The 26,818-nt window shown below is 42.5% G+C and overlaps 1 protein-coding gene across 2 annotated transcripts in view; it reads right to left on the bottom strand.

The window, feature by feature from the left end:
- Window positions 1-17: 17 nt before the first annotated feature.
- The window catches only part of Dgkk (diacylglycerol kinase kappa), a 134,015-nt gene continuing 107,214 nt past the window's right edge, over window positions 18-26,818 (bottom strand). For both annotated transcript variants that reach the window (XM_013348285.2, XM_026782330.1), the window contains exons 14-28: window positions 21,198-21,297; window positions 19,429-19,657; window positions 17,063-17,170; window positions 16,519-16,615; window positions 14,952-15,059; window positions 13,381-13,477; window positions 13,005-13,112; window positions 12,238-12,351; window positions 11,771-11,905; window positions 10,515-10,675; window positions 9,624-9,765; window positions 7,965-8,051; window positions 4,242-4,352; window positions 1,607-1,730; window positions 18-726 (exon numbers count right to left, since the gene is read on the bottom strand). In XM_013348285.2, the coding sequence (XP_013203739.1) occupies window positions 647-726; window positions 1,607-1,730; window positions 4,242-4,352; window positions 7,965-8,051; window positions 9,624-9,765; window positions 10,515-10,675; window positions 11,771-11,905; window positions 12,238-12,351; window positions 13,005-13,112; window positions 13,381-13,477; window positions 14,952-15,059; window positions 16,519-16,615; window positions 17,063-17,170; window positions 19,429-19,657; window positions 21,198-21,297 (1,801 nt within the window). In that variant the 3' untranslated portion in view covers window positions 18-646. The remainder of the gene's footprint in view (window positions 727-1,606; window positions 1,731-4,241; window positions 4,353-7,964; window positions 8,052-9,623; window positions 9,766-10,514; window positions 10,676-11,770; window positions 11,906-12,237; window positions 12,352-13,004; window positions 13,113-13,380; window positions 13,478-14,951; window positions 15,060-16,518; window positions 16,616-17,062; window positions 17,171-19,428; window positions 19,658-21,197; window positions 21,298-26,818) is intronic.

Below are 26,818 nucleotides of genomic sequence, written 5' to 3'. Positions count from 1 at the left end.
GGAGAGGAGAGGGGAGGGGAGGGGAGGAGAGGGGAGAGGGGAGAGGAGAGGAGAGGAGAGGAGAAAGGAGAGGCCCATATCTACAAGAAAATGTTCACATGATCATTTTAACATACAAATGGATAAGCCTCCAGGACCGTGTTCTCATCTTCTTGAGCCAACTAGGAGCCATCTTTTGAAATTTTCGTTTGCATTTGGCAGGGATTGGAGGAGAAACACAACCAAGCCTGAATGCCCTGCCCCTTCATCTTTCTGAGAGTTGGTTACTCATTTCATTCCTTGGTGTCAGGAGTTTCTCTGCTAGTGAAAGAAACCCATTCCAACACTTCCTAAAGAGGTGTACTACCACAATACTTATCGGTCCCAGGCTGTTCACAAAGAATCTATTCCTAATAAACAGTGTAGTTACTCAAGGTACACAAAGAGAAGGAGAACTGAGCAAAACAACTCGGAACAAGAATCTTTGGCCAACAAGAAAAATATAACCCTCTAAGGAGATCTGATTAAGTCCAGGGAAAATATATTAGTATAAGGATTTGGAGGGTCTTTCTTGGTGGTGCTCATTTTTGTTCTGATATAATATAGTTCAGTCTTTCTTGAGGTTTTAGTAAAATTCTCTGTTGAGAGTTCTTCCAGCTTTCAAGGACTACAGCCGAGAACTTGAAGGTGTTGGAGAGTCATCATTTTCTGCTTCATTGCCACGATTTCTGCGACGCCAAAACCTGCCTTCAGAGCCAAGGGGGGGGGTAAGAGAAATAATGAAGTTAGTACTTTGCCAAATGCATAAATATTCATGCCCGAGAGGGGGCAGAATAGTAGGAGACATACTAGTTTGTTCCCACTGTAGTTACCATCTCTGAATCAAAGAGGAAGCCACTGAAGACCATACAAACTAAATGTGAATAGGATTAATTCTTAGAACCGATTATCTACGGCACTACTGTGCAGTCATACCAGAGATTTCCAATTGTCAGATTCTTAAGGAATCAAACCAGTTGGACCATACCCAAGAAAAGATATAGTTAGGTCCAAAAGATTTTTCTCTTGACATCAGAAAAAATAATCCTATTCATTAAAACTAAAACTGTTTTCCTATGTCTGCTAATGCTATATTTTTGAAGCCTCCATGTTGCCTAGCGCATCAGAATTGGGACCACCGACAGTTCTCGCAGAGTCTTCTTTTGAGTCCCATTCACATTTCTTTCCATGGGACTTTCCCATTCACAGTACTTCAGGCCAGTAATAAATAGAATGGCATAAAAACAAAATTTATATAGTAGGAGATTTGCATATCCAGGGAGAAGGGATTTTTGACAGGGCAAAAAAACCTTTCCCTAACATCTTAGGGATGTTAGGGATGAATGGGTCAAGCAGTCTGAATGCGGTTTTCCCTTTCCAGCCCACACAGCACCATTTCTTCTCAGGTTCACCCCTTACTAGCCAGTATCCATCTCATTCTCTAACTTACTTGGCATTATCTAATACTGGCTTCTTCCCAGAGCCTCCCTCTCTGACACACCCATGAACACTTCTGAGGGTACTTTCAGGTCTCTTGGAGGTATCCAAGCTCTTGTTCATGCCCTCTACGTGTGTGTGATTGACTTACTGAGAAAACCAGGGAGTCTTGGCTTTGATTTCGACTTTTCTCCCCGTTCTTGTTTCTTCTTCCCCAACCTAGGGAATCTGTCTTTCAATCTGCGATATAGACTTCTGCGGTCAGAAGAGTGCGCCTGGGAAAGCATAGCAAGAGTCAGGTCAGAATGTTAGGTGACCTTCTGAAAGCATTTCCATGGGCTCTCTAATGTGATGGAGAAGGATGAGTTCGGGAAGCAGGCAGAGCTCCTCTCAGCTCAGGTAGGAGAGCTGTCCCTCCTCACTATTCATACGTCCTAATAAAGAGATTGAGCTTCTGCAAGCGCTCATTCTGGGCCCTCTGCCTTTCTGGATATATCAATAAATGCTCCTTACACAAACTCAAAACAACCTGGAAAATGAATACTATCATTTCTGGATTAGAAAAGCAGCAAGCAGCAAGTACTCAGAGTTAAGGCATGGCTGTGCAAACAGGGGTAGGGGAGGGGAGGAGAAGGCAGAGGAGGAGGAGGAGGAGGAGGAGGAAGCAAACAAAGATGTACACTCTTCCAAGTTTGTTGAGAAAAAAAAAGAAAGGAAAAACAAAAAAAAGCATAGGTTCAGAGCTTGACCTTTGTATGTGAGGTCAGCTGGATTGTTGAGGTCACTGTTGCTTGTATGACAGTTCTTTACAAATTAGGAAATGTCTTCCATTTTTCCCACCTCTAGTTGAGAGCCCCTATTTGTCCCTCAGCCCAGGCTCCTCATATAGGGAAGACACTGCCTCACAGGCGACCAGTTTTCTTGGCTGGAATGCAGAGGATTCTCTAAACAAACTTACTAATTTTGAATGTGAGTTCATTTGTGCAGACAACACAGGCTCTATAATTCCAGTTCATTCTCCAACTTCTATCTTGTTTATGTAAGAGCATTCTTATTTTACTTCTATTGCTAGCAAAACGATCCTGAAGTTGACTTATTGCCAGAAAATCTAGCCAAACACATTACAAGAAAGAGGTTTTGGAGTCATCTTCCTTTGAGGATTAGTTATGCCTCCAGTACCTTCCATCGGGGGAAGAAGAGTCCAAATTTATCTTTCTCCTCTTCCTGCACTGACTCCCTTGCTTCTCTAATGCTGCTCCGAGCTGTATACCCTGACATCCAGAACTGCCCTGTATAAACAGCTTCAAGAATGAGCACAGGCCCTTACCCTCAGTTAGAGTCTTGAAAAGACCAATAATTGACTCTTGTCCTGATCTCCCCCAGAAAAGTGGGTCTGAACCTTCTGTAATCTCAAGGTAAGGGTATTTAGTGTGAGCAACATCTCCTTGGCTTCTGTTCAGTCTGCTTCCTTTCTCCAGGGCTTTGCTTCTCTGGAAATACTGGAGCTCAGAAAGGAGCTTTCTGTCCTGGGTGAGGAAGAGTCACATGGAAATCGGGAGCCCAGGGTATAGGCTGAATTTGTCTCATTTCTCCCACTATCCAGTGAGTTTGCTTAGCTCGGGAGCTTAATGGGAATTAGCGGAGGCAGGTAGTAACGGAAAGAAGAGTGAGAATTTGCTTTGCTTATTGCCTAACAGACTGCCTTCCTTCCCCAGAAAGTTACTGATAAAAACCTGAATTACACCAGGCCTTGTAATCACCAAAGATTGGTAAACCTTTTAAGATAATGAGTGGTTCTCAGCCTTCCTAATGCTGTGACCCTTAAAAGTAGTTTTCTCAGTTTATGGTGACCCCCAGCCATAAAAATATTTCTTTGCTACTTCATGAACTGTAATTTTGCTACTGCGATGAATCATAATGTGAACACCTGTGTTTTCTAATGGGTTCTGTGGCCTCGACCCACAGGTTGAGAACCATTGTTTTAAGACTTGAATTTGCATACGAATTTCCTTCTGAAAATAGTGGCCTTGCATCTGCACCATCCCAAACATGCCTGGCATTTGGATTCAAAAAACAGATGTGAGAAGGCAGGCAGGGATCCTAAAATTTGGGATGAATATTTTTACAGTGAAAAATTTTTGAGACAATCTTTGTCAGATCATGAAGGGAATACTTTACTTTGTTATAGGTGGCCATCTTTGGGATATTTGGTTTATGAGTGAGTATGAAAGTTTCCAATCTTAAAAGAGTACTCAAAGTAGTCCAAAATTGACAGCATCTCTAAAACTATATTATATCGGTTGCAATGTTTGATTTTCCTTTTATGCCACATATTAAATGTGAGATGCAATGGGGGTCAGGTAGCAACAGGAAGATGAGGTGTTTGGAAGACTCAACTATCAGTACAGCCTAGATATCAACCATTTACAACAGCTATCCACAAACACCTAGTGTGTCTATGCTAGTATGTACCAGATACGGTTTAGTTCTGGCAGCAGACACTGAGCAAGGAGAGCGTGTAGCCTAGACAGCAACATGGGCTTTCTCTATTTTTTTTTCTTGCTTTAGAATGGTCTTCTTCCTGGTTATTTTTCCATGGTCACCTCCTTGTTCATTTTTGCTGCCTTGTTCTGTCCATTAATGGTGAGGGTATGGAGAGGAGGATGGTTCACTAATGCGGAAGCTAAAGGTCGCTGCATCAAGATGGGCCTCTGCGACATCCGTCCCATATACTGACCCCATACTATGACTTTACACCAGAAAGTCCCATTCCCCAGGATACGCACCTCTGAAAGAAGGATTTGACCCAACCAGTCAATTGCTAATATCCTTTGCAGCTCCGTATTCATGGCATCCAGGACAGTTTTTAGGGTGGCCTCATCCATAGCATCTCTCAGCTGGCATAGACAGGGAGAACAGTAAGTGCACATTTCTTAGCACTTTGCCTTAGACTCCACTCTGAGTCCATGCTAGTGACCAAGAGATCATGCAGGTAACAACACATTTAGAATGCTGACAAATTATAGCTCATTTGGCCTACAATCAGATTGTTTACTGATCAAAAATAATACTAGCTTTCGACAGCTCTCTTTTCAACAAGAAGACCCAGGAAATAGTCAGATGGCAGAGGTCTCTTTGGAGCTGGGCATGCTCGGTTTCACAAGTGAAGGTCTTTTCTCCAGCATGAATTAGCACCGTGATTTCTGCTTGAGCTTAATGTCTACAACAAGGGTCCTACTCTTGATTTCCAGTCTCTGAAGCCATATCAGCATCCTCCTAAGTAAGAGCTACCACTGAGTTCTGAGCAACTGTGTATATCAGGTACTGTGAATACATCATTCCTCTTACTCTCCCCAAGACTCTCGCAATACCTTACAAGGGATGCTTTTTTTTTATTTCATAGGTAAGAAAGCATAATCAAAGAAGTTTAGCGTTCAAGATTACGTGACAAATGTTTGGTGGATAGCCCTGGGAGGCCTGCCCTTTTCTCAATGGAAGAGGAAGAGGAGAGGAAGGGGAGCAGAGAGTGACAAGGAGGAGAGGAGGAAGGGGAAACCATGGTTGAGATGTAATATTTGAGAGGCTAAATTAGTTTAAAAAAAGGATTCCAGGGCTAGACAGAATCTGCCTAACTTAGTAGCCTCCCTTTTATACAATACTGTCCTGCAGGGTATGTAGAATATCCGGATGCAAGAGGGAATAGTTATTATACACTATAATTTAAAAGTTTGTAAATCAAGGTGAGAAGGTTAGGGAAAGACTGCCTCAACTTCTCCCTTCCAGGTAGAGGGTCTGCCTCTCTAGGTTGTCCTGGAGCTTCTAGTTATTTCCATGATTAAGAAACATGTTTGCAGACAGCTTGCCCTATATGTTTAAAAATCAAAACCTAAATGGTTACTGATAATAATCTCCCAGCATACACAAGATAAACTCTGTGTGGTGCATGGGAGACATAAGATTCTTTGGCGAGCACCTCCATGTTCTAAATCATCAGTACAGGGAGACCATTCCTATTTCACCAGGGAATAGTCTGGGAATAGTCTGGTGTGCATAGCCTTGAAAGCACACAGCAATCCAACCAGGACTCACCACTCATCTCTACCATGCACTCTAGTTCCAGTTTGGCATTTCTGTTGTGGTCCCTTTCTATTTATGGAATGCTTACTGCTGTAGCAATAGCTAGTGCCAGAAAAGTGTGGCAACTGGATGGACAGAGAGTGAAATGGGAGGTTACGGCCAGGCAGAACATGACGTAAGACAGAAACAAATCAACACTAACAAATAATTTGTCCATCCTTACAACTTAAGACAATATAGCATGACTCAGATGGATGTGCCAAACACATGCCAAATAAGGGAAGTGGGAATTACTGAGTGGGATTCACATCATTTTTTTAAAAGCAATATCCCTATTACAGTTTACCTAGAATGTTCTCTAAAGGCCCAGGTGTTATAGGCTTAAGTCTCAGAGTGCTGCTATTGGGAGGTGGTGGAGCATTTAAGAAGTGTATCCCAGTCAGAAGTATTCTGGTCATTGTGACCATGCTTTTGAGAGAAACAGTGGGGCCTTAGTCACCCCTTTTCATTCCTAGCCATGAGCTGAGCAGCTTTAATCGACCACATGGTTTTCACCACAATGTGCTGCCTTGCCATAGGCTGAAAGCAAAGGAGCAAACCATCGTGGTTGAGCCAAAACAAAGCTTTCTCTTTGAATGTTGATTATCTTGGGTGTTCATTACAGCAATGGGAAGCTAATACAGCTCCTCTGCCAAAACTACTCTTTTTACTGCCATACCTTCTTAATAGGAGGAATAATCTCCAAATGAAACATGATTTGTACCCATCGCATGTCTGTGACAGCCTTCCTAGAGATGCACGGTCATACCGTGCATTGTCCCTGCTACCCTCATTTTGATGTGCACACAGATGTGGAACCTCACAGGTCCCATAGAAAGGAGGCCTTCTGAGAGCCTCACTTCATGGTAGAGTATGTTCAAGTTGGGCTGTTGCCTAGCATGGACCAATTTTCAATCTATGAGCTTCAAGAAAGCCTAAATAGCCACAAGAGGCCAACTTCCCATATTTACTGATGATGGAATGGAGAATGACATTGAGTTCAGAATTCCAATTGAAATTGTCCAAAGCTAAAAGCCCCTAGGATTGGGGCCCAGATGATGGAATGATGTGGTCTGAGTGTTTTAGCCATTCTGTTTCTGAGGCAGTGTGACAATTAGATATGTAAGGGAAAGAGGCAGTGGGTCTTCTTGCAATTTCAACCCAGAAGCTCTTCTTCAAATTAAACTTTAATTAGATCAAAAGCAAGTACAACACCTGCCTCAGGGACAACATCAAAGTGGGACAGTTATGAGCAGTGGATTTTATCAGAGTACCATCCCACTGTGCCCGTGCATGAACATAACATTATGAGAAACATGCAGCTAATGCCGTCCTCAGAGTCATAGTTCATACCCCAGTCCATCTTTTGAGCCACAGTTATGTACCGAGTACTGGTGGCACTTAAAGTACAATACTTTGTTGTTTATATAAATCCTCTAAACAAACTGTAAAGGTAGGGGTTCTAATTCCTATCTTGGAGATAGGGGAAATGAATGCAAAGAGGTATAGCTACACTGCTAATGTTGTGGGTTGTGTTGTGTTCTTCTCAAGAGATACATTAAAATCCTATTCTCTACTACTTCCGAATGCACGCTTATGTGAAATGATAGTCATTGAATTTATAACTCACTATTAATTTGAGGTCATACTAGACAGGGCAAGCCTTAGTCCATCACTATCAGTGACCCTGGCAGAATATGGCCATGTGAAGACAGAGACATTGCAAATGGAAAACAAGACAAGAGTGGAGTATTTATAAGGTAAGGATCAACAATGATTGCCAGAAACAAATGGCCAGAGCTAAGAAAAAGCAAAGAAAGTTTCCTCTAGGGCTTTTAGAGGGATCATGAGCCTGCTTACAATTTGTGTTTGAATGTTGGAGTTTCCAGAATGATGAGATAGTAAGATTCTGTTATTTAAAGTCATATAGTACTTGGTACTTACCCATGGCAGCCTTAGGGAAATAATACGGTAGGTAGCTAATTTGTATTTGAGCTCAGAGCCCTCAGAACTTTCCCTACTTCCTGCTACTTTCTCCATGGAGAAGGTGACACTTACAGACCTGAGAGAAGAGCATTTCTGAGCTCACTCTTCTCACTTGAAGCTTTATCAGGTAGAATGAGAGCACATTGGTGGGCCTAGTCTTTCCCCAGGAGACACTGACCGATTTCATCTAAAATATGGTAGTCCCCATGGGTTGACATAACAAAAACAGTAACACATTCAGGTAACAAATACTGGATGACAGCAATCATGACTAGGATGACTGGAATCACCAGGCAAGCACCTACTTACAATGATCATAAGCCTCTAGCACCATGGAAACCAATACAGAATGTGGCCATATTCAAAAGAGATGTTTTCCCTCCCATGCTCCAGCCCCCTGCACTCACCAAGTTTTCATCCAGGAAAGCTTTGGTGTCATCGTAGAGCCCTTTAAGACCAAATACAACATCTACTGCATCATTTCTGCTTAGAGTCTGAGAGGAGAAGAGAGGAAAAGGAGCGGAAGGGAAAGGACAAGATAGAAAGGAGCCGGTTAGTGAGCATGCAGCTGGCTTCTCCACGGTAAGGTAGGAGCAGACCAGCAGGACACGCCTGGAGGTGGAAACATCATATTAAAAATTCAGCACGGCTGGCCCAGCATGAGCACCAACCAATCCGAACTGACCCCAGCTGTCAATGGTCAACTGTCAACAATGTAGCTCTATTGCTGTGCCCTGCAAAGTGGATGTCACTGATTGTGTGCAGTGGGCAACAGGAAAATAGGGAATTTGCAAACCAGAGGGAAATTTGCAAATCAGGAGCCTTGTCCCTAGGTTAAAAATGCCTTTCCCATGGCACGCAGAAATAAATCTAACCATACACATCTCTCTTGAAACTCACGGCCTTTGGACCTCCTTTGACTAGGACCTGGCCTAAAATAAAGTTAACTCATATTTGAACACATCCTGATCCTATTGTATTTTTACTTATTAATGAAGTTCTACTCATCTTCTTCATCTCCCTTCTCTCCCTCCACCTCCCTACGTCTCTCTCCATCCTTTCCTCCCCTCTCTCCTTCCCTGCCCCTCCTATGTGTGTGTGTGTGTGTGTGTGTGTGTGTGTGTGTGTGCCTGTGTGTCTCTGTGTGCATGTATATATTTACATATACCAAGGACCATATTCAAGGCCATTCTCTGTCACTAAGGTACATCTCCAAACCTAAAGTTACATTTTAAAAGAAACACCCAAATCTTATGGCAGTGAGTATTAGCATGGGATGGCACATTTAATAGTAAATGTCTAATCTGGACCTGTCAAAAGGGAATTAAAAGCATCTCGAATCTCGGGTTCCGATGACAGGTATAACCTTAGATGATTATACAGGGAGTCAACTGGCATTAGGAAGGTCCAAAACTATGCTTCTTTCCATTTATTAACTATTCCACTTTGAGTCTGATGTTGGGGCTAGCTACCAGGAACAATACTGTTTCTCAAAACGATAAAATTTGTCATGGCATTTCCCCAGCAGCCACCTTGGCCTTGGAATAATCCAAGGACTGCCCGTATTCCTATCCAGCATATCACTTTATTTTTCAATTTTTGTGTGGTTACATGTGTATGTGCATGTGTGTGTGTGTCTGTGTGTGTTCCGGTAGAAGCCAGAGATGGATGTGAGATGTGTTTCTCAATTACCGTCCACCTTACATTTTTGAGACAGGGTCTGCCCCTGGGGCTAGAACTCACTGATATGACTAGACTGACTGGCTAGGGAGCCTCCAAGACCCTTCCGTCTCTGCTTCAGGTAGAGGGATTAAGATGCACGCTGCCATGCCTGACTGTTAATGTGGGCGCTTGGGGTATAATTCAGCTATTCATGCTTGCATGGCAAGCACTTCACCCAGGAATCCACAGTCCCAATCCCTATCTACTTTACCCATCAGTTTTCTACCCTATCACTTGCATATGGTCCTCATTTAGTCTCACTTAATTTTGTTTCACTTTCCTTTTAACCCCTTTTCCTTTAAAGTTTGGCTTCTTTATTTCATTCGCTTCTTTTCCCTCCTTACCTCAATGGGAATGCAGGAAGCTGCACCCGCCTCATTGGCACTGTCATGGCTATAGAAGACATCGTTCAGGATGTTAGCACTGGCATTCACAGAATCCATGAGGACAGACACATGCTGGTGGACCTTGCTCAGGTCAGTAAGTCTGTAAGAGAGCAAAAGCAGATGAGCTTGTCGCTATGGATTTACGGTGTGAGGAGCTGGCAGATTGGGATAAGAATCGAAACAAAAACCCTGGGTACTGGATTTGAACTCTTTCTTCCCTCTTGCTATTTCTGTTCTTCATTAGGTATCCGCTGAAGGAAATGTTGCTAATCTTCTCTTTGTTCCTGTTTGTTTAACTTGGATTTAGAGAGTGCTAGATTGATTAGAGTGAGAAATTAAAATAGAGGAGCGTGCCTGACTCTTGCTGAAACTTCAAGGTCTTTCTGATAGTTAAGGGCAAGAGCAAACTTTTGTTTGTTTGTGTATATTTGCACATACATGCCAGTGTGTGTCTGTGTGTGTCTCTGTGTGTGTAAGTTGCAGGAGTTGGCTCTATCTCTGTTTCTATCATGTGGGGCCCTAAGGATCAAACATAGATGGCTAGGCTTGATGAGAAGCACCTCACTTCCTGAACCATTTTACTGGCCCAGAATAAACATCCTTATTTCTGCTGGGTCTTGGAAAGCAGAGGGAAATAAAAATTCACCTCTGGCTTGAATGTGGAGTGTGAAAACTGCCTTATTGTTAATCACAAAGAATACTTCTTGCACAGCCTGTCAGGGCCCTAATTGTAAACACTTAGATTTCTTTCTGGGGCTAAGCGCCCCAGTCGTCAATAGACACCAACTGACTGTGTCTCCCTAGCCATGTTTAGGTTTCCCAACCCTGTTTTAAGTTTAGTTCTCTTACCTGCTAATGAGGTTTTCTGCATGCCGAGCCAAGTGCTGCATCTGAACATACTCGCTATCAGAGAGGCTATCTTGAGATTCCTGGAAGTCCAGGTGGGGTGGTGGGATAGCTTGGATTTCAGAATGCTTACATTCCCACGTTTTCATTGAGTTCTCAAAGTCCTAGAGACGAATGTAGAGGCAAATCATAATGATTGTTGTAGCTTTGAGGACATGTGGCAGATTTGTCAATGAGTATGGCATTCTGTAGGTATCATGGGGTATACATAGGTGGGAAAGAGAAGTGAAGACATCCCTATCCATTCACCTTCTGCACCTAATTATACATCTTCTTGTCTTTTTTAGTCAGTGTATCTTCTTTGTAAGGCAGTTTAGTTTTTATTGTTAGTACACTGGCTCATGGGACACCAGTCTTGAATGAAGCAAAATATTTGCCTTCTAGAAGCTATGAGAACATGGTGATGGATAAGACAGAAGAACACCTTTTCGGTTTCATTCTTTTCCAAAGGTATATATTATGTTGTGATGGGATTTAGATTCAGAAATACAAAATTTATTTTTTCCAATCCTGTTGTTTTTTTATTTACTAGGTATGTGACTATGCATAAGGTATTTAAGCTCTCAACATGGGAAGGAATTTTATCTTCCTTATAGGGGTTTTGGGAGGAACTATGTCAGACAATAGATGCAATGTGCCCAGCACCATATTGGCATTTTATTAGGTAGGTATTCCCTCCCTCCTACTGATATATTTATGTTCACAATTCAAAAGATAACCCCAAAGTTTGAACAAGTGATCAATAATGATATTTGCTATCACTGTAGTTTTTTATTTTGAAGAAATGGGTGACATCTGTAAATGCAATATTAAGGAATCTTATGAAGCCCAAAGAGAACATATTCAATGAAGGAACTGTTATTGAGAGAGTAGCATTCTCCACCACCACGGGTCTTTAGTTTTCTGCGCAGTGCAGGACAACAAGGACAACCTTGTTGAGAGACAGACAGTGTCTTGCAACTTTTTACATTAGTAAAAATGTCTCGGGGAGCTTGTTTATAAATGCTAGCTCTTAGGAGTCACCTCTTTCCATTCAGTTCAGAGAGTTTGGTGTGGGACCTAGGAGTATGCACTTCTAACCGTCACTCAAGGTGCCTGATAAGGAAGGCACACAGAGCTCCCTTTGGGAAATTCTTGACTAGAAATGTGGTAGCTGTGGAGGAGGCAACGTAGGCGCTCAAGTAGAACTTTTCGCTTACCCGATCTCTCATCAACATCTGGGCATAATTCTTGTATTTAATCTTGATAATGCCTGGCTTCTGAATCCAGGCTTCCCCATCCACCTGCACAGGGATACCTTCTTCACCAAAAATAGTTATCATCACCTCATGGCACTACCAGAAAAGGAGAGAGAGGACAAAAAGGAAAAAATGAGGAAAGTACTGTGGGCTAATCTGGTATTGATCACAGTGTGAGTGTGTATTTGAAGAGACACTGGCACAATATATGAATCAAATCATTCCAGGGAGGTGGATCATGTAATACCTATGAGCCTTTTGTGCTTTTGGTCCCTGCCACCTCTATCTTCACCACCTAACTGTCTAACAGATTGCCTACTTCCACTCCCCAGGAACTCCTACAACCAGGTGATTGCTAGGCTCGCCGCACATCCTTGGGCTGAAGCGTGACATTTCCTCCCCTTTTCATCCGCCCAACCCTCACTAACCTGAGTGATTCGATGATGATTCATGTTGACGAGACGAGACATGGCCATCTGCATAGAACCATAGATTGCCACCACCTCTAGCTTCCCGTCGTCCATCGCAGGGGCCTCGTATTCCTAGGGAGGGAGAATCCTGTTACAATTCTCCCAAGAATCCATACTTTGTCTATAATAAATAAATGTGCTTTGAGGACTACTGGTAAAACTTTGTCTAGTATATCTAGTACATGAAGAAGTGAGAAAACTATATTAAAGGGGAAAAATAACGTGAGGAAGCCAAGGTTGGAAACAGGAATTGTGCTTGCAATACATGTGAGCTCCTGTGGAGATCACAAATTAGCCAATTCCTTCCCTGTCCAGTCCAGCATCATGAATCCCCAAGGCCACTCCTGTCAGTTTCCTGAACTTCTAAGATGAACTTAGAGCAAAGTGCTCATGGCTCGCTTCCCAGGAGATGTTTTTACTGACATTAAGGGATGAAGAACATGGCCTCTGGGGGTAATCTTCTGAGTGTCTTTTGGGTCTTAGTAAAGGGAAAGTCAAAACCCAGGAATCACGTGACATAATTCTGAGGTTCCTGGTTGATTCTCATGCTCTGGAATGGCAACTGTTTTAAAAAGCTGCACCTACAGACACTGCTAATATGGACTCAAAGCCTGTCTCATCTTCCCCCACTGTCTAAGTGCATTCTAGCCAGTCCAGTAATCCTTTCTGAGATAACTTAGGAGAGTCATGTCTCCTTCCCACCCCGTTCCTCATCGCACACTCACCGCGGTTGCTGTGCTGCTTCCCCAGAAGTTGACACCTCCGGCATAGCTGGTAATATTGAGCACTACAATGCCTTGAAGGTTTGGCAAGGAGACGGGTTCTCCGTCACACTGAAAGAGAAGAGTTGCTCTTACTGCCTGACTTTTCAGATACCAGCACAACGATCTTTTACAGAGATGAGGAGGAGCTTGGGCTTCTCTTCATACTATCATTTTCTTATCTATGACAGAAATAAAACCTCATGCCTTGTCGCCATGGCTGTCAGTGAGGCTCCCAGGGTTTAATTTGAGAAGAACTAAAGATATAGTGGAAAGGTGATTTCTGAGGTCATACGATCTCCTTTCTCCACGCCCAGGAAATAGGCCCTTTTCTACTAACCTCCAGCTGTATTCGTTCCTCCAGCTTCCTGTAAGAGCGCTGCAGCAGTTCCTTGCTTCCCAGAATACCATACCATAATTTGTTCTTAATGCGGCTACTACAGAGAGAGGAGTAGAAAAAGACAGTCAGAAGGTGGATGATAGATAGGTTAGTGGGTAGGGAAAGACAGGAAGGGAAAACATCATATTTTTCAAGTGCCTTTTGTTTTTTAAATTATACTTTAAATGTATTCTTTGAGAAATTCATGCGTGCACCAATGTATTTCTATTATAGCCACCCTTTATTCCCCTCTCCAACCAATTCTTCTGGGACACACTTCACATTGTTTATCCTCTCTGGTAGGTTGCCCATGTTCTAATGTATGTATAGGTAACACAATTGATTGGGAAAATGGTAACTTTTTGAAAAATTATGACACTTTCATAAATGAGGTGTCTACAGTGGTTTGACTAAGAATGCCACCCATAGGCTCATATATTTGAATGCTTAGGGATGGGGGTGGGACACTTTGATAGGTTTAGAAAGATTAGCAGGTGTGGCCTTGTTGGAGGAGATGTGGCCTTGTTGGAAGAAGTGTATCACGGTGGGGGGGGGGGTAGGTAGGCTTTGATATTTTCAAAAACCCACACCCAGCCCAGTGTTTCTCTCTTTTGTTTGGCCTGTGGATCAGGATATGGAACTCTCAGCTACTTCTTCAGCACCATGCTCCCTGCCAGGATGATAATGAACTAAAATTCTGAAACTGTAAGCAAGGCCCCAATTAAATGCTTTCTTTTGTAAGAGCCACCTTGGTAAATCACATATCTGGTAACATACTTTGTTTACATCCCAGGCTTTTTCTGAGAAAGAGATTCTAGTGGCAGCGGCAGTGGCAGGGGTGGGATGGTCCTTTTTAAAAATATTTACTTGTTTGTTTGTTTGTTTTTATATCCCAACCAGTTTTCCCTCTCTCCTCTCTTCCCACTCCCACCTCCCCTCTACCCCTCATTCACTTCTCTGTTTCTATTCAGATATCTATGCAGAGGGGCTAGGCCAGTCCCATGCAGGCTTGGGGTAGTCCTTTTAACTTACACATTTATAAGAACTGTGAAGCTGCCTTAAGGGATATCTATAGGATAAAACTACCAGAAGGTGCCAGGTAGGGCAATACTAATCAATGGGTCCACAGGACCCAATCTGGAATACCAAGAAGCAATAGAAGTATCTTAGATACTTTGAAGCCCTGTCAAGTAAAAATAGATCTGGAGCCCCCTACAAGGACTCAGTTAATCTCTTAGAAACACTATAAAGTTCAATGCAATCTATTCTCAACAACAGTAATAGAGGTAGCTATATTTACACAGAAATCTACATGGGTGAACTATTGAATGGAAGTACGGATGTATGATGTCAGGGTGATTATCACAGAGCAACCCAGCCTTCAGGATATACTGTCTGCACTAGGGTAGTCTTGAGACCAACGCATTTATTTCCCAAGGACCTCAGGCTTTTCATTGCTTGTTTGATGTAGGAATACATATTGTATCATGATTGTATGTATTTATACAGAGAGCTGAGTCTCTTCCCCTTACTTGTATTCTCCTGGGTGTTCATCTCTTTTGGTATTGAACTCCAGAGAAATTTTTGCGTCTAGTCCAATTCCGAAGTAGTTGTTCATGACACACTTTTCTTTGAAGCGTCTGAAATTGGACAGGGAAGAAGGCAGATACTAAAAATAGGAAAGAAATACTACGGCTACAGGCATCAGACTTCATCTGCATGACAAAAAAATCACCACCAAGGGAAGGCCTCCTCCACTGGGTATAAGCCATACAGTTCATGAAAAGTATATAGGGAGTCTTTCTGTGTCCAAGAGTAACTTGTTAGTTCTAAGGGAGAACACCTCTTAGAACTGGGACATGTCCCAGAACTGGAGAATGTCCCTTAGTCTGGAAGCTTTAGAGGGATATGGCTCACATTAAGGAAGCAAAATTTGCAATCTTATTTACATTTGTAGCCCTCAGATATGAGTCCTGTTTTTCCACATTCCCATAACTATTTTTTATGTGTCTTAGTTGCGAATGTATTTTGATGAGTATACATTAGTCTATTCTCAGGGATGCCTGACTCTGCTGTGGTACTTTCCCACCAGAAAACGTCTCACATTCGAGAGAAAAGTCTGGTGAAGGAGGGACAGCAACAGTGAAACAGGCAGTTTCCAGTCTCTTGTATTCATCTAGGGTGTCAATAGCAGCACTAGAATATTCTAGAACTAGTTGGCATCATCCCATGAAAACTGTGCATACTTATTCCCAATTTTGCACTCAAAGACATCTTCATTGCTTGGACAAGGCCATGGTGGGAGGGCTTACACCAGGAATAAATCAGTCAGTCCTTTTGCACAGCTGGTGTTACACACTGGCCAGTGCACTGCTTATCCCAACCCACAAGGCAGACCCATGAGCCCTCAAACATGAATGATGAGATGAAGGATTTGGGGAGGGGACTGTCAGACACCGGGATAGAATTGTTTTTGTAAATAAACTATTTAAGGAACGTTTGCTGTGTGTGTCCTTCTTTTGAGAAACTGAAAAGGGTACAGTTTGGCTGTTCGAGCATAGGGGGATTTAAAGGAATCATGAAACGTACATCAGTTTCACCTCACTTGACCCCAGTGAGAAATTAGGGTTTCCCTAATATCCCACCCCAGTGATCTAAGCGTGGTAGAATTTGGCTGCTGGGCTCTGTTGGAGAGGTAGGACTGGGGGAATAAGTGTCCTTGGATTTTTGATTCAGTCCCCTACATGACCAGTTTTTGGTACCTTCAACCATTTACAGTTAAAAGTAACACTGAGAAAATAAGTTCTCTGAATAATAACTAACATGTTATGTGTTTATAATGATAGTAACTGCTAATGCATGCAGCACTTAAGTATGAGTATCAACTACACAGCACAGTGCAAGTACTTTTCACGTTTAGTGGCAATAAATGGAACAAGCTTATGTGCAGAGTCCAGTAATTATTTTCATTCCATTTGAATTGGGTAGGTCACACAATTAGTTAAGTAGAATCAGAATTTGACTCTGGATATGGTGAGACTGTGTTACCAGCCAGAGAGAGAGAAAAGCCATTAAAAGGTCATTCACTTGCATACTTACATCGTTTCGGGTGTAAAATGTAAGTGTTCTAAGTCAAGTTTTTTGAGGTCTTCGCTTTGGAGAGACAGCATAGACGATAAGATGCTACAATAAGAACCTAAACAGGAGAAACATCACCTTGGAGACAGATACAAACAAAAAGCCTTTCTCCCCACTTGTAATTAGTTATGCTTCCCCAGGTGGGTTCGAGTCAAGCGTCATGGTTTTTATCTAAATAAATGTCAGGGTTCTCACACCACAGAGGCCCCTTAGATCCTTTTAGAAGGAGAGGGACTTTCACTGAGGAGAGGGTAAAGCTGAGGCACTTGCTGCCTGGCAGTAAAACCTAATTCACATCACAGCTCTCTTCAGAGTGCTCGTTCCAAGTGTCTAACACGATCGTTGCTGTGGAAGCTGCTGTGACCCAGTGCGGAGTTTGTAGACAAGAGTGAGGACTCCCCAGTACAGAGTGGGCTCACGTATAAAGTCAGATGCATGCAAACCGATTTCTTCCCTGGAAAGCAGGCAGCAGCAAAGGCTAGAATGGGAGAACCAAGATCCTTACGGTGTCGTGGGCTCATCTGACTGAACTCCTCTGAGTCATCTTCTCCCAGGTAGAAACTCGATGTGAAGTTCTTCACTGATAAGGACTGTCTGCTTTCTTCATCCAGAACTATTGAGGAAAAGCGGAAGGAAGAAATGGAGGGAAAGAGGGAGGGAAGGAAGTGGAGATGAAAAGATGGGAGACTGGTCACATTTATCGAACAGTTTCTGGACATTGGCTATGTAGGTAGACTCCTTAGACTCCTCTCCCGTTTTCCATCATGATGCCTGTTCTGCTCACACACTCTTTATGGCGTCATTTCCAAGTCTCTTAAGCTCCATGCTAGAACATTCTGTTTTCTCTGTTACTCTTTTTCTGTCATCCCCACAACACACATAGTTGTGAGTAGATGCTTGGGAGGGGTGCTATGTTTTCCACACCTGGGTGGAAGTCACTATCCCTGGCTACCTTCATTTTGTTAGCATATATACTCACATGCCATCTGTTCAGACTCGAACCTCTAGGACTATGCTATGCACGTGTGCGCATGTGTATGTGAAATGTGTGTATGGATGGTGTATGTGTATGATGTGTGTGTGTGTGTGTGTGTGTGTGCAGGCACTTGCATTCCACAACATACACGTGGAAGTCAGAGACAACATCAGACTCCGTTCTCATTTTCCACCTTTCTTGAGATAAGATAGCTCCTGTTGTTTATTGCTGCATACACCCAGCTAGCCCACAAGCTTCCAGTGATTCTCCTGTCTCTTCTTCCCATTTCCCCATAGAGGCACACTGAGTTTACAGATGTGTCTGTTACCACATCCTGCTTGTACATGGGTTCTGGGGATTCAAGCTCAGGTTGTTAGCTGTGCACAGTGAGTATACTCTGCTCTGAGCCATCATCTTCCTGGCCCAGTGCTCTTGGTTCAAATGTCTCACCCCACTACCCAGGATATTTGAGAGGTTACTATCTTTTTCATCAGCTCATGTGTGGCACAGCACATGGGTTCAGCATGTGTTGAGCCCAAATCTGGTACAGCTCATGTGTTCAGCTCGTGCCAAAGCTCACATGTTCATTCACTACCTTACTGCCAAGTCTTTATGTAACATGTATTGAGGGAACATGTAAAGATGGGTTATGACAGAGCCATGGGCAAGTCAAATTAATTTGATCTTCATTACTACAGAAAGAGAGACAAAATGATTGTTTAATCCCTGAAGACTAACTATAGAAACAGAAAAAGATTATTTAATTATTCCACTGTTGGCAGAGGCTGCTTGTTCATTCCGGCCGCCCAGACCCGAAATAATCACACAGAAACTGTATTAACTGCAACACCGCTTGGCCAATAGTTTAAGCATATTTCTGGCTAACTCTTATAACTGAAATTAACCCATTTCTATTTGCCACGTGGTTGTGGCCTTCCATCCAGTGTCTGCCTCCTCTGGCGGCTACATGGTGTCTCCCTGACTCGGCCTACTCTCTCCTCTTCTATCTGATTGGAATTTTTCCTTGCCCTATTCTGTGCTGCAATAAGCCCAAAGCAGCTTCTTTATTAACAATGGTATTCGCAGCATACAGAGGGGAATCCCACATCACTTAACAGTACAAAGAGGAGCTGTCTATTCTTAGAAACATAGCTAAGGTTTCTTCTAAAGGTACCAAGGCAGGGGAAGGTGCCACGGATAAACACCAAAGGCTAGCAGGAAAGAATTCGGTGTTCTAGGGGGACTTCCGCTTAATTCTAACAGCTCAGTTAGAATGTAATTTATCTCACAGCATCTTCTTTATTTATTTTCCAAAGGAGCATTATGGAGATAAAGTGTCCATCAAAAATGCTAGATGAGGACATTGGGCGAGTTTAGAACTTCATCCTAAGCTGCAAGTTTGGAGAGTGTCAAGAATTCTGGGCAATGGCAATTACTGGCAAGCCAGTGGGACCAATCTCATGGTCTGATTACATGGTGCAGGACATGTAAACATGCACACCGTTTGCTTTTCAAACAGCTGCTGATTAGCCTTGGCGGCTGAAATGGCAGGAAAAGATAGAAAAGCTTCCATGGCCAGAAGTGAGGCTGACAGAGCTTTCAGCAGTGTTACTTACATCATGTGTTAAGGAAGAGTGTCAGCTCCCAAAATAGGTAAGTATGAGAACCGAAGGCTAGGGAAGGAGAAGTCAAAGAGACAGCATTATCTATACGGAGGCTTTTCAAATCAGCAGCCAGAGGACTGGTTTGGAAGGCAACCTGAACATCGAATCCAACTAAGTGCTGTCAGTGAGATCAATTGGCAAACCCAGACTAAAGAAGATCATTAAACCATTCATAGGCGAAACCTGCACTTTTCCCATCTTTCCTGGTCCCAATAGCGCTAAGAATCTTACCTTGTTCCACCTGGAATATGATGAGCTTCAAGGATTTCTGGAGGTCGTGAGCCTTTACAACCATCTCCAGCTTGGACCTCGTGACATGGTCTAGTTGAGGGACGAAGGGCTCTGGATCTGTTTTCTCATGGGTTCTGTATGTTGAGGCTAGTCGCTCCACAGAGGCAAGTTCCTCATCCTCAGTCAGGATATCAATAATGGTGCTGAGTTTATCATACATCAAGTCACTCTACAGAGCAGAGAAAAAAATGGGATATTGTTACGAAGGCCAGAATGAGGAACAGTGATGGTAAGGGGAAGGCTGGCCAGGAGTACTAGGCCAGAAACACTCAACCTAGAAATCCATATGTGAAGTGATGAAGTCCTCGCTGTACCAACACCCAAAGAGGATTAAGGGAGTAAGCATCAAGTCTTTGTTTCTGAGCAGCTTTGGGTACCTATGCATGTTTCACACAGCCTTTCTCATGTCGGGCTGGCCCTTTAATGTATGTGGAACATGGATAAAATGACGAAATAGACACATCTTCATGTAGGCATATTCATAGGCATGCTCCTATGGATGCTGGTGTACCTCTGCATAGCGTCTTTGTCTGTCCTCACACGAGCATATTTCAAGGACGTGCATTTGGGACGTGATTTAAGCTTAACTTAGCTCAGTGGTCCTCAACCTTCCTAACGCTGCGATTCTTTAATACAGTTCCTCCTGCTGTGACTCCCCCAACCATAAAGTTATCTCGCTGTTACTTCATAACTATCGTTTTGCTACTGTTATGAATCACAATGTAAAGATCTGATATGCAGGACGGCTGATATGTGGCCCCTGTGAAAGGGTTGCTGAACTCCCCAAAGGGGTCGTGACCCACAGGTTGAGAGCAGCTGCTTTAGTAGTTTGTGGTGTGAGACAAGTTCCTTGACCTCCTTGTCCCTCCATGCCTTAGGTCAGCTGTGAGAATTAAATAACATGGTACATTAGAGCACTCAGAACAAGCTCTGACACAAAGTGTGTGCCACGTGTTAGGTACTATTACAGGAGGTGTGTGTTTTCCATTTTTAAATGTGTGCGTGGTGTGCATGTTCATGTATGTGAGTGAGTGAGTGTTCGTGTGGGGGGGGGGGAGTGGAGCCCTGAGGTCACTGTCAAGATTAGCCTCAAATCATTCTTCTACCAGATTCATTGAGCAAGATCTCTGTATCCAACTCTCAACTCCCTGATAGTCATTGTCTCCAGCCAGATTGTTCTTGGGGTCCCTGTCTCCACTTTCTAGTGCTGGAATTATTATGTTCACCCTTACTGGGGATCCAAACCCCAGCTTTCACGTTTCCACAGGAAGTACTTTAGCTGTTGAGCCATATCCCAAGCCTGGCATATTTCTAGCGTATGCATATATGCTGGGGCTCGAACCTGTGGCCTTATACATATGTGATAACTAGCATCTACTAACTGAGTTGCATTGCCACCCTTTGGGGGTTTAAATGCATAGATTTTCGTGCATGCTTTGGTATATTAACTCCACTCACTGATGCTTAATGTACACTTGTGTCTATTTATGGTCAGATTCTTGGCTTATACCTAGGTACATGGCGTGTGTGTATGCATGCAAAATACCAGCCTTCATTTGGCAAAGATGAAGGAAGGAGATTGGGCTTTCCTCATCACGCAGATGTACCAGCTACTCGCCTTTGCCAATACTTGATGATTTCCCATTGTTTTACTTGAAAAAGTGAGTCCTGGCTCCCACAGAGGTGAGACACTAGGAAAGGAAACTTACTTTCAAAATCACAGACTCCACTGCTGTATTGTTCTGTTTGATTTGGTCCCAGGCCTTTACAATATCAATCACAAAGTCTTCCACTGTTGAGCACAGGAACCTGGAAAAGCGAGGTAGATGGCATATGCGATAGAAACCATGAGACCTAGAGCCCTTATCTTTTACAATAGCATCAACATTCATCTTCCCCCTCCTTCTGTCTCGCTTTGGAAACATATCCTCCCTTCCCTGTCCTCTCTCCAACTACACATCCTTCTTTCTTTCTTTCTTTCTTTCTTTCTTTCTTTCTTTCTTTCTTTCTTTCTTTCTTTCTTTCTTTCATTTTCCCTGTACATATGATGAAATAGATCCTGTTCCCACTTGAGCCCCATTTCACCCCATTTCCCAAGTGATGGACTTGAAACAGGTTTACTAGCATTTCTTAGTGATAGGTATAAAAGAGAATTTACTTGGTTAATGTTTTCACATTGGGTCAATCAGCTCTAGTTCAGGGGTTACCTAATACAATATAAATACAACGACACAAGAAAATGTCTTTTTGGGATTAGTCCTTCTCAGATGAGAGTGTAGTGGATGGGCCAAGAATCTTTGCTCCTAAGAGTACTAAGAAGAACAAATTACTCAAATATTTTGGAGGGGGTGTGTTGCTTGGCTTATAAGACAGTAGACACCAGGTCCAAACTTCTGCTTTTCCAGGCACTAACAGGTAAGGGATCAGTCCCTGGGTCCTGAGCATTTGGCTATTCCCTGAGCTCTGTGTTGACAGCACCTAGGACCCCCAGCCCCCAGAAGAAACTTCTGTCATCCACTAGTTTCTGAAGCCCACAGGTAAGGAGTCCCCAGAGAGCCCCAGCCACACTTCTGTGGATCCCTTAACTCTTAGGCTTAAAATGTAGGCAATCTCTGGAGTATCGGCCCCCAGCCCATACTTCTAATTCAATGGACTAACTTCAGGTGCAAGTCTCAGTGCAGAAATATAAAAATAATGTGACAATCCAAGAAAACATATCTCCACAAAAATAACTCATCCCATACTACTGGACCCCAGTGGAACTGAGAAGAATTTCCAGAGAAAGAACTGGAAAGAATGACTATAAGTGAGTCTACACATCTCAAAGAAGACAAGGATATGCGTCACAAGAGTGATGAATAAAATAAAAAGTCAGTACAAGACATAAAAATAGAATTTAATAAAGACATAAAATTAGTGAAGAAAAGCCACACTGAAATCATGCTGGAAATGAAAGCAATCAGAAAGCCGGACTTCCGGGTAAGATGGTGGATGAGAAGCCATGCTGGAGTGTGTGCAGCTTATCACAGTTAGAAATTAAAAGAATCGAAATATGTTATCATTTCATCAGTCAGCTTCTCCTCCAGTCCTAGTGTCTACTTGATCGGAACCCCAACAAAACTCAAATAACCATGGGACCGACAGAATATCTCCACTAGTGACTTGGACTTGCTGCGATTACAACCAGTGCAGCTGCCACCACCGTGTGGACAATTTAATCCATGTAAAACAGGCTAAACAAACCCTACCAGGATATCCACAAAAGTGGCATTTCACAGAAGGGCTTCTCTGTGACGGCTGCCAGGGCCACCATCAGTGCCCCAATAGGAAAAGGTGAAGCCATGGAAGCTAAGAAAAGCTTTAACCGGTGCTGTAGGCATCACTCAACCAGCAGCTGCTTCTGACTTTGTGTGAAGGCAGCGAGTGTGGCTAGACAGAGTTTGCCTTAGCTACTCACAGTCCACAGAACAGAGGCAAGGAAAGTCTACATACAAGACGATCTGGGAGCCCACCAGGGAAGAACTGAACTGGTAAAAAAATCAACCCAGAACATGACCAGGGCCATAACCAGGGAGAAAAAACAGTGGCTGTGACAAAGAGAACACAAATCAACATGCAGGACCTCCATCCAACTCTCCTCCCTCTTCTCCGGCTAAGTTCTTATCTGTCGCAGTAGGCATTCTAGCAGGCCAACACTGTCCCCTACTGTTCACACCTTTTGCTGTTTTACACGCTCTTTTTCTTTTTTCCTTTTCCCCCATATCCATTCCTTAGGATTACATCTCCTAAAGCCCAGAGGCTGACCCTGTTTATGGCATTGGGATACACATTTTTACTGCCTCTTTTTAGGCTGCCATTAATCAGAACTCCCAAATATTAACCTCATTTTTTCTTTGTTCCAAATATTCCAACTCCGATGGATGCCCCTTCCTCTACTTCCAGTGTAACAACAGAATACTCATCACTAGACCCAATGGGATTATTCACCTCTCCTCCTTTTCTTTTCCATTCTGCTCATACTAACATATCAGTATACACAGTATACTCTGAGGCTCCTTTATTCCCTAAAGTAATCAGTACTTAAGAAGTGTCTGCTTTGTAGTCACGTTCTACTCCATTATCAGACTGCTTTAACTACTGGGTGGTGATTGGTGCTTCAGACAGTAGTCAATCCTCAGACTGGAGATAGAGTCTGATGCCTGGAACACTAGTCTAACTGATGAAAACATCCCACAACAGCAACAACCTAGTTTCTCCTGAGTATTGCAAATGAACTCACTGGAAGACGAGAGGCAACCAAATAAAAAACAGTAAATCTTAACCAACAATGTAACCCCCAAAAGGCTGATCCCAGTGCAAAAATCCAAGTAACATGAAAACCCAAAACAGCTTATCGCGCCCAAAAATAACCAACCCCATACAAATGACCCCTGGTCAAAATGAGTTGGACAAAACTCCAGGTGCAGAATTCAAAACAGTAATTGTACATATGTAAAAATATCTCAAATAGGACTCAAATACTTTCCAATTGAACACGGACAGCTGAACGAAATGAGGCAATCAATACATGATATAAAAATAGGATTTAATAAAGAGATAGACATACCCAAGAAAACTCAAGCCAAAATAGTGATGGAAATGAAAAACGCACTAGATCAAATAAAATCGTCAGCAAATCTTTCACCAATAGGATGACCATGTAGAAGATAGACTATCGGTGTATGAAGACAGAATAGAGCACTCAATCTCCAATTGAGAGGGATAGACACTCATTCAGGTATAAGACATCTACAAAGTATCAAACAGGACTAGAAAAGAAACATTTCTACAGTTGAAACACTAAGTGTCCAGAACAAAGGAGGTTTACTGAAAGCTGCAAATGAGAAAGGCCAAGTCACAAAGGCAGACCTGTCAGAATAATAACCCCTGACTTCTCGGCTAAACTGTATAGAGAGTCATACCATCTGCAAGTAGGCAGACTCTGATTCTTCCTCTCATTTGCATCCCCTTGCTGCCTTTTCCTTGTCTTTTTGCTCTAGCTAAGACTTCAGTACTCTGTTAATAGAGAGGGGGGAGTGGACAATTTTGTCTCTTTCCTGATTTTAGTAGAAATGCTTTGAGGTTTTTCTCCAGCTAGGATGCTGCTGGTTGTGGGATTCCTTTGTACTGCTTTTACCATGTTCCCCGTGGTAAGTCCTTATTTTCTCCAGGACTTTTTTGTTTGTTGGTTTGTTTAACGAGAGAGGGTTGCTCTGTGTAACAGTCCTGGCTGTCCTGCAACTCAATTTGTAGATCGGGCTGGCCTCAAACTCACAAAGATCCACCTACCTCTGCCTCCTGTGTGCTAGAATTAAAGGTGCGTGCCACAACGTCTGGCTCAGTCACTTGAATTTTGATATAAGGGTGTCAAAAATACACACGGAAAAAGATAACATCTTTAATGAAATATGTTGGGACACTGGGATATATACATATAGAAGAATGAAACTTGGTCCTTCTGCACAAAAATCATTCGTAAATGGATTAGAATATAGATATTGGACCCAGAACTCCAAAACTTCTAGAAGAAAGAGTAGGGAATACACTTGAGGATATAGGCTCAGGTAAGGACTTTCTGAATAGAATTTCCAGTAAATCAGGACATAGGAGCAACAATCAAGAAGTGTGACTTCATGAATCTAGAAAGTTTCCGAATTGCAAAGGAGACTGTTAATCAATTGAAGAGGTAGCCTATAGAATGGAAAAGAGATCTTTGCCAGCTATATATACATCTGACAAAGCTATGAGTGTTTCGAATATACAATAAATCCTAAATATCAAAAGCAACACAATTAAACAGTGGGCTATGGACATGAAGGTTTTCTCATGAAGGGAAATACAAATGGCTGAGACAAAATTCAAAGTGTTTGCCACCATTAGCATCAGGAGAAGGCAAATCACAACTATATTGGGATTTCATTTTACCCAAGTCATATTAAAACAAAAGACAACAAATGCTCTTGAAATGTAGGGAACCAGAAACCCGATGCACTGTTAATGCGAGTGCCAGTTGTTAGAGCCACCGTGGAAATCAGTGTGGCAGTTCTTCAAAAAACTACAACTAGGTGACAATCTGACCTAGCTAGACAACTTCTGAGTACATACCCTAAGGACCCTGTTCTCCACTCCAGAGACAAGTGCACATCCACATTCATAGTGTGCTCAACACAACAGCTGGTTCCTTTTCTGTTACTGTGATAACATATCATGACCCAAAGCAGCTTAATAAAGGGTTTATCTCGGATGATGGTTTGAGAAAGTTAGATGTCCATAATGGTAGAGAACTCAGGGTAGCAGGAGCAGGCAGCTGAAAGAACACACCTCAGGCATGCACAGGAAGCAGAGAAGGGCAGCAGGAACTAAAGCAATGCTATAAAACCCCCAAAGTCTGTCCACAGAGATGTACTTCGTCTAGCCAGGCTCTTGCTTCTAAATGTTCCTTAGCATCCTCAGGAACATCAAATGGGACCAAGGGTTTAAGTATATGAGTCTATGGGGAAATGTTTCTCATTCAAATCACAACAGCTAAGAAATGGAATTAATCTAGGTGTCCATCAATTGATAAGTGGATAGTGGAAATCTGGCCCTAGGCACAATGGAATTTTATTTAGCAAGAAAAAAACCCACGCTGCATGAGGTAACAAAGACCCAGAGAATCAAACATTTTATTTGTGAATATTAACATAAAATCTTTAGACTTGTGTGTTTGACATGGAATACCCATGGAATCCAGAAAAGTAGAAAAGGGAACATTGGTGGGGAAAGGGAAGAATAGGTTTCAGGGAGGAAATTTCTTTAATTTGTATTCATCATAGAAGATTTTCATTTCTCCTTCAATTTTAATAGATAAGTTTTGTTGGTATAGTAGTCAGGGTTAACAGTTTTGGTTTTTCAGAACTTGAAATACATTTTTTCCAGTCCATTCTGAATTTAAATGTCAAGCAATCAGGTGCTATTCTGATATTCTTGCTTCTGTAAGTGACTTGACCTTTCTCTCTTAAAAGTCCCTTTCCATATCCTTTATTCTCTTCTTAATGTTTTAACTATAATATGTTCTTTTCTGTCATGTCTATTTGGAGTGCTGTAGGCCTCTTGGACCTGCATGGGCCTCTTTTCAACTCTGGAGATTTTTCTTCTATGATTTTACTAAAATCTATTTTATCTCAGATTTTGAAGATAACATAGAGAAAATAAACACACTGGTCAAAGATAACAGCAAGTCCAACAAACTCTCATCACAAAACATTCAGGAAATATGGGACACAATAAAAAGACCAAACCTAAGAATAAT

Source organism: Microtus ochrogaster, chromosome 10 (assembly GCF_000317375.1).
Source record: "Microtus ochrogaster isolate Prairie Vole_2 chromosome 10, MicOch1.0, whole genome shotgun sequence".
NCBI lineage: Eukaryota > Metazoa > Chordata > Mammalia > Rodentia > Cricetidae > Microtus > Microtus ochrogaster.
Note: the sequence above shows the minus strand (reverse complement) of the source record. Positions and strands in the feature narration are given on the sequence as shown.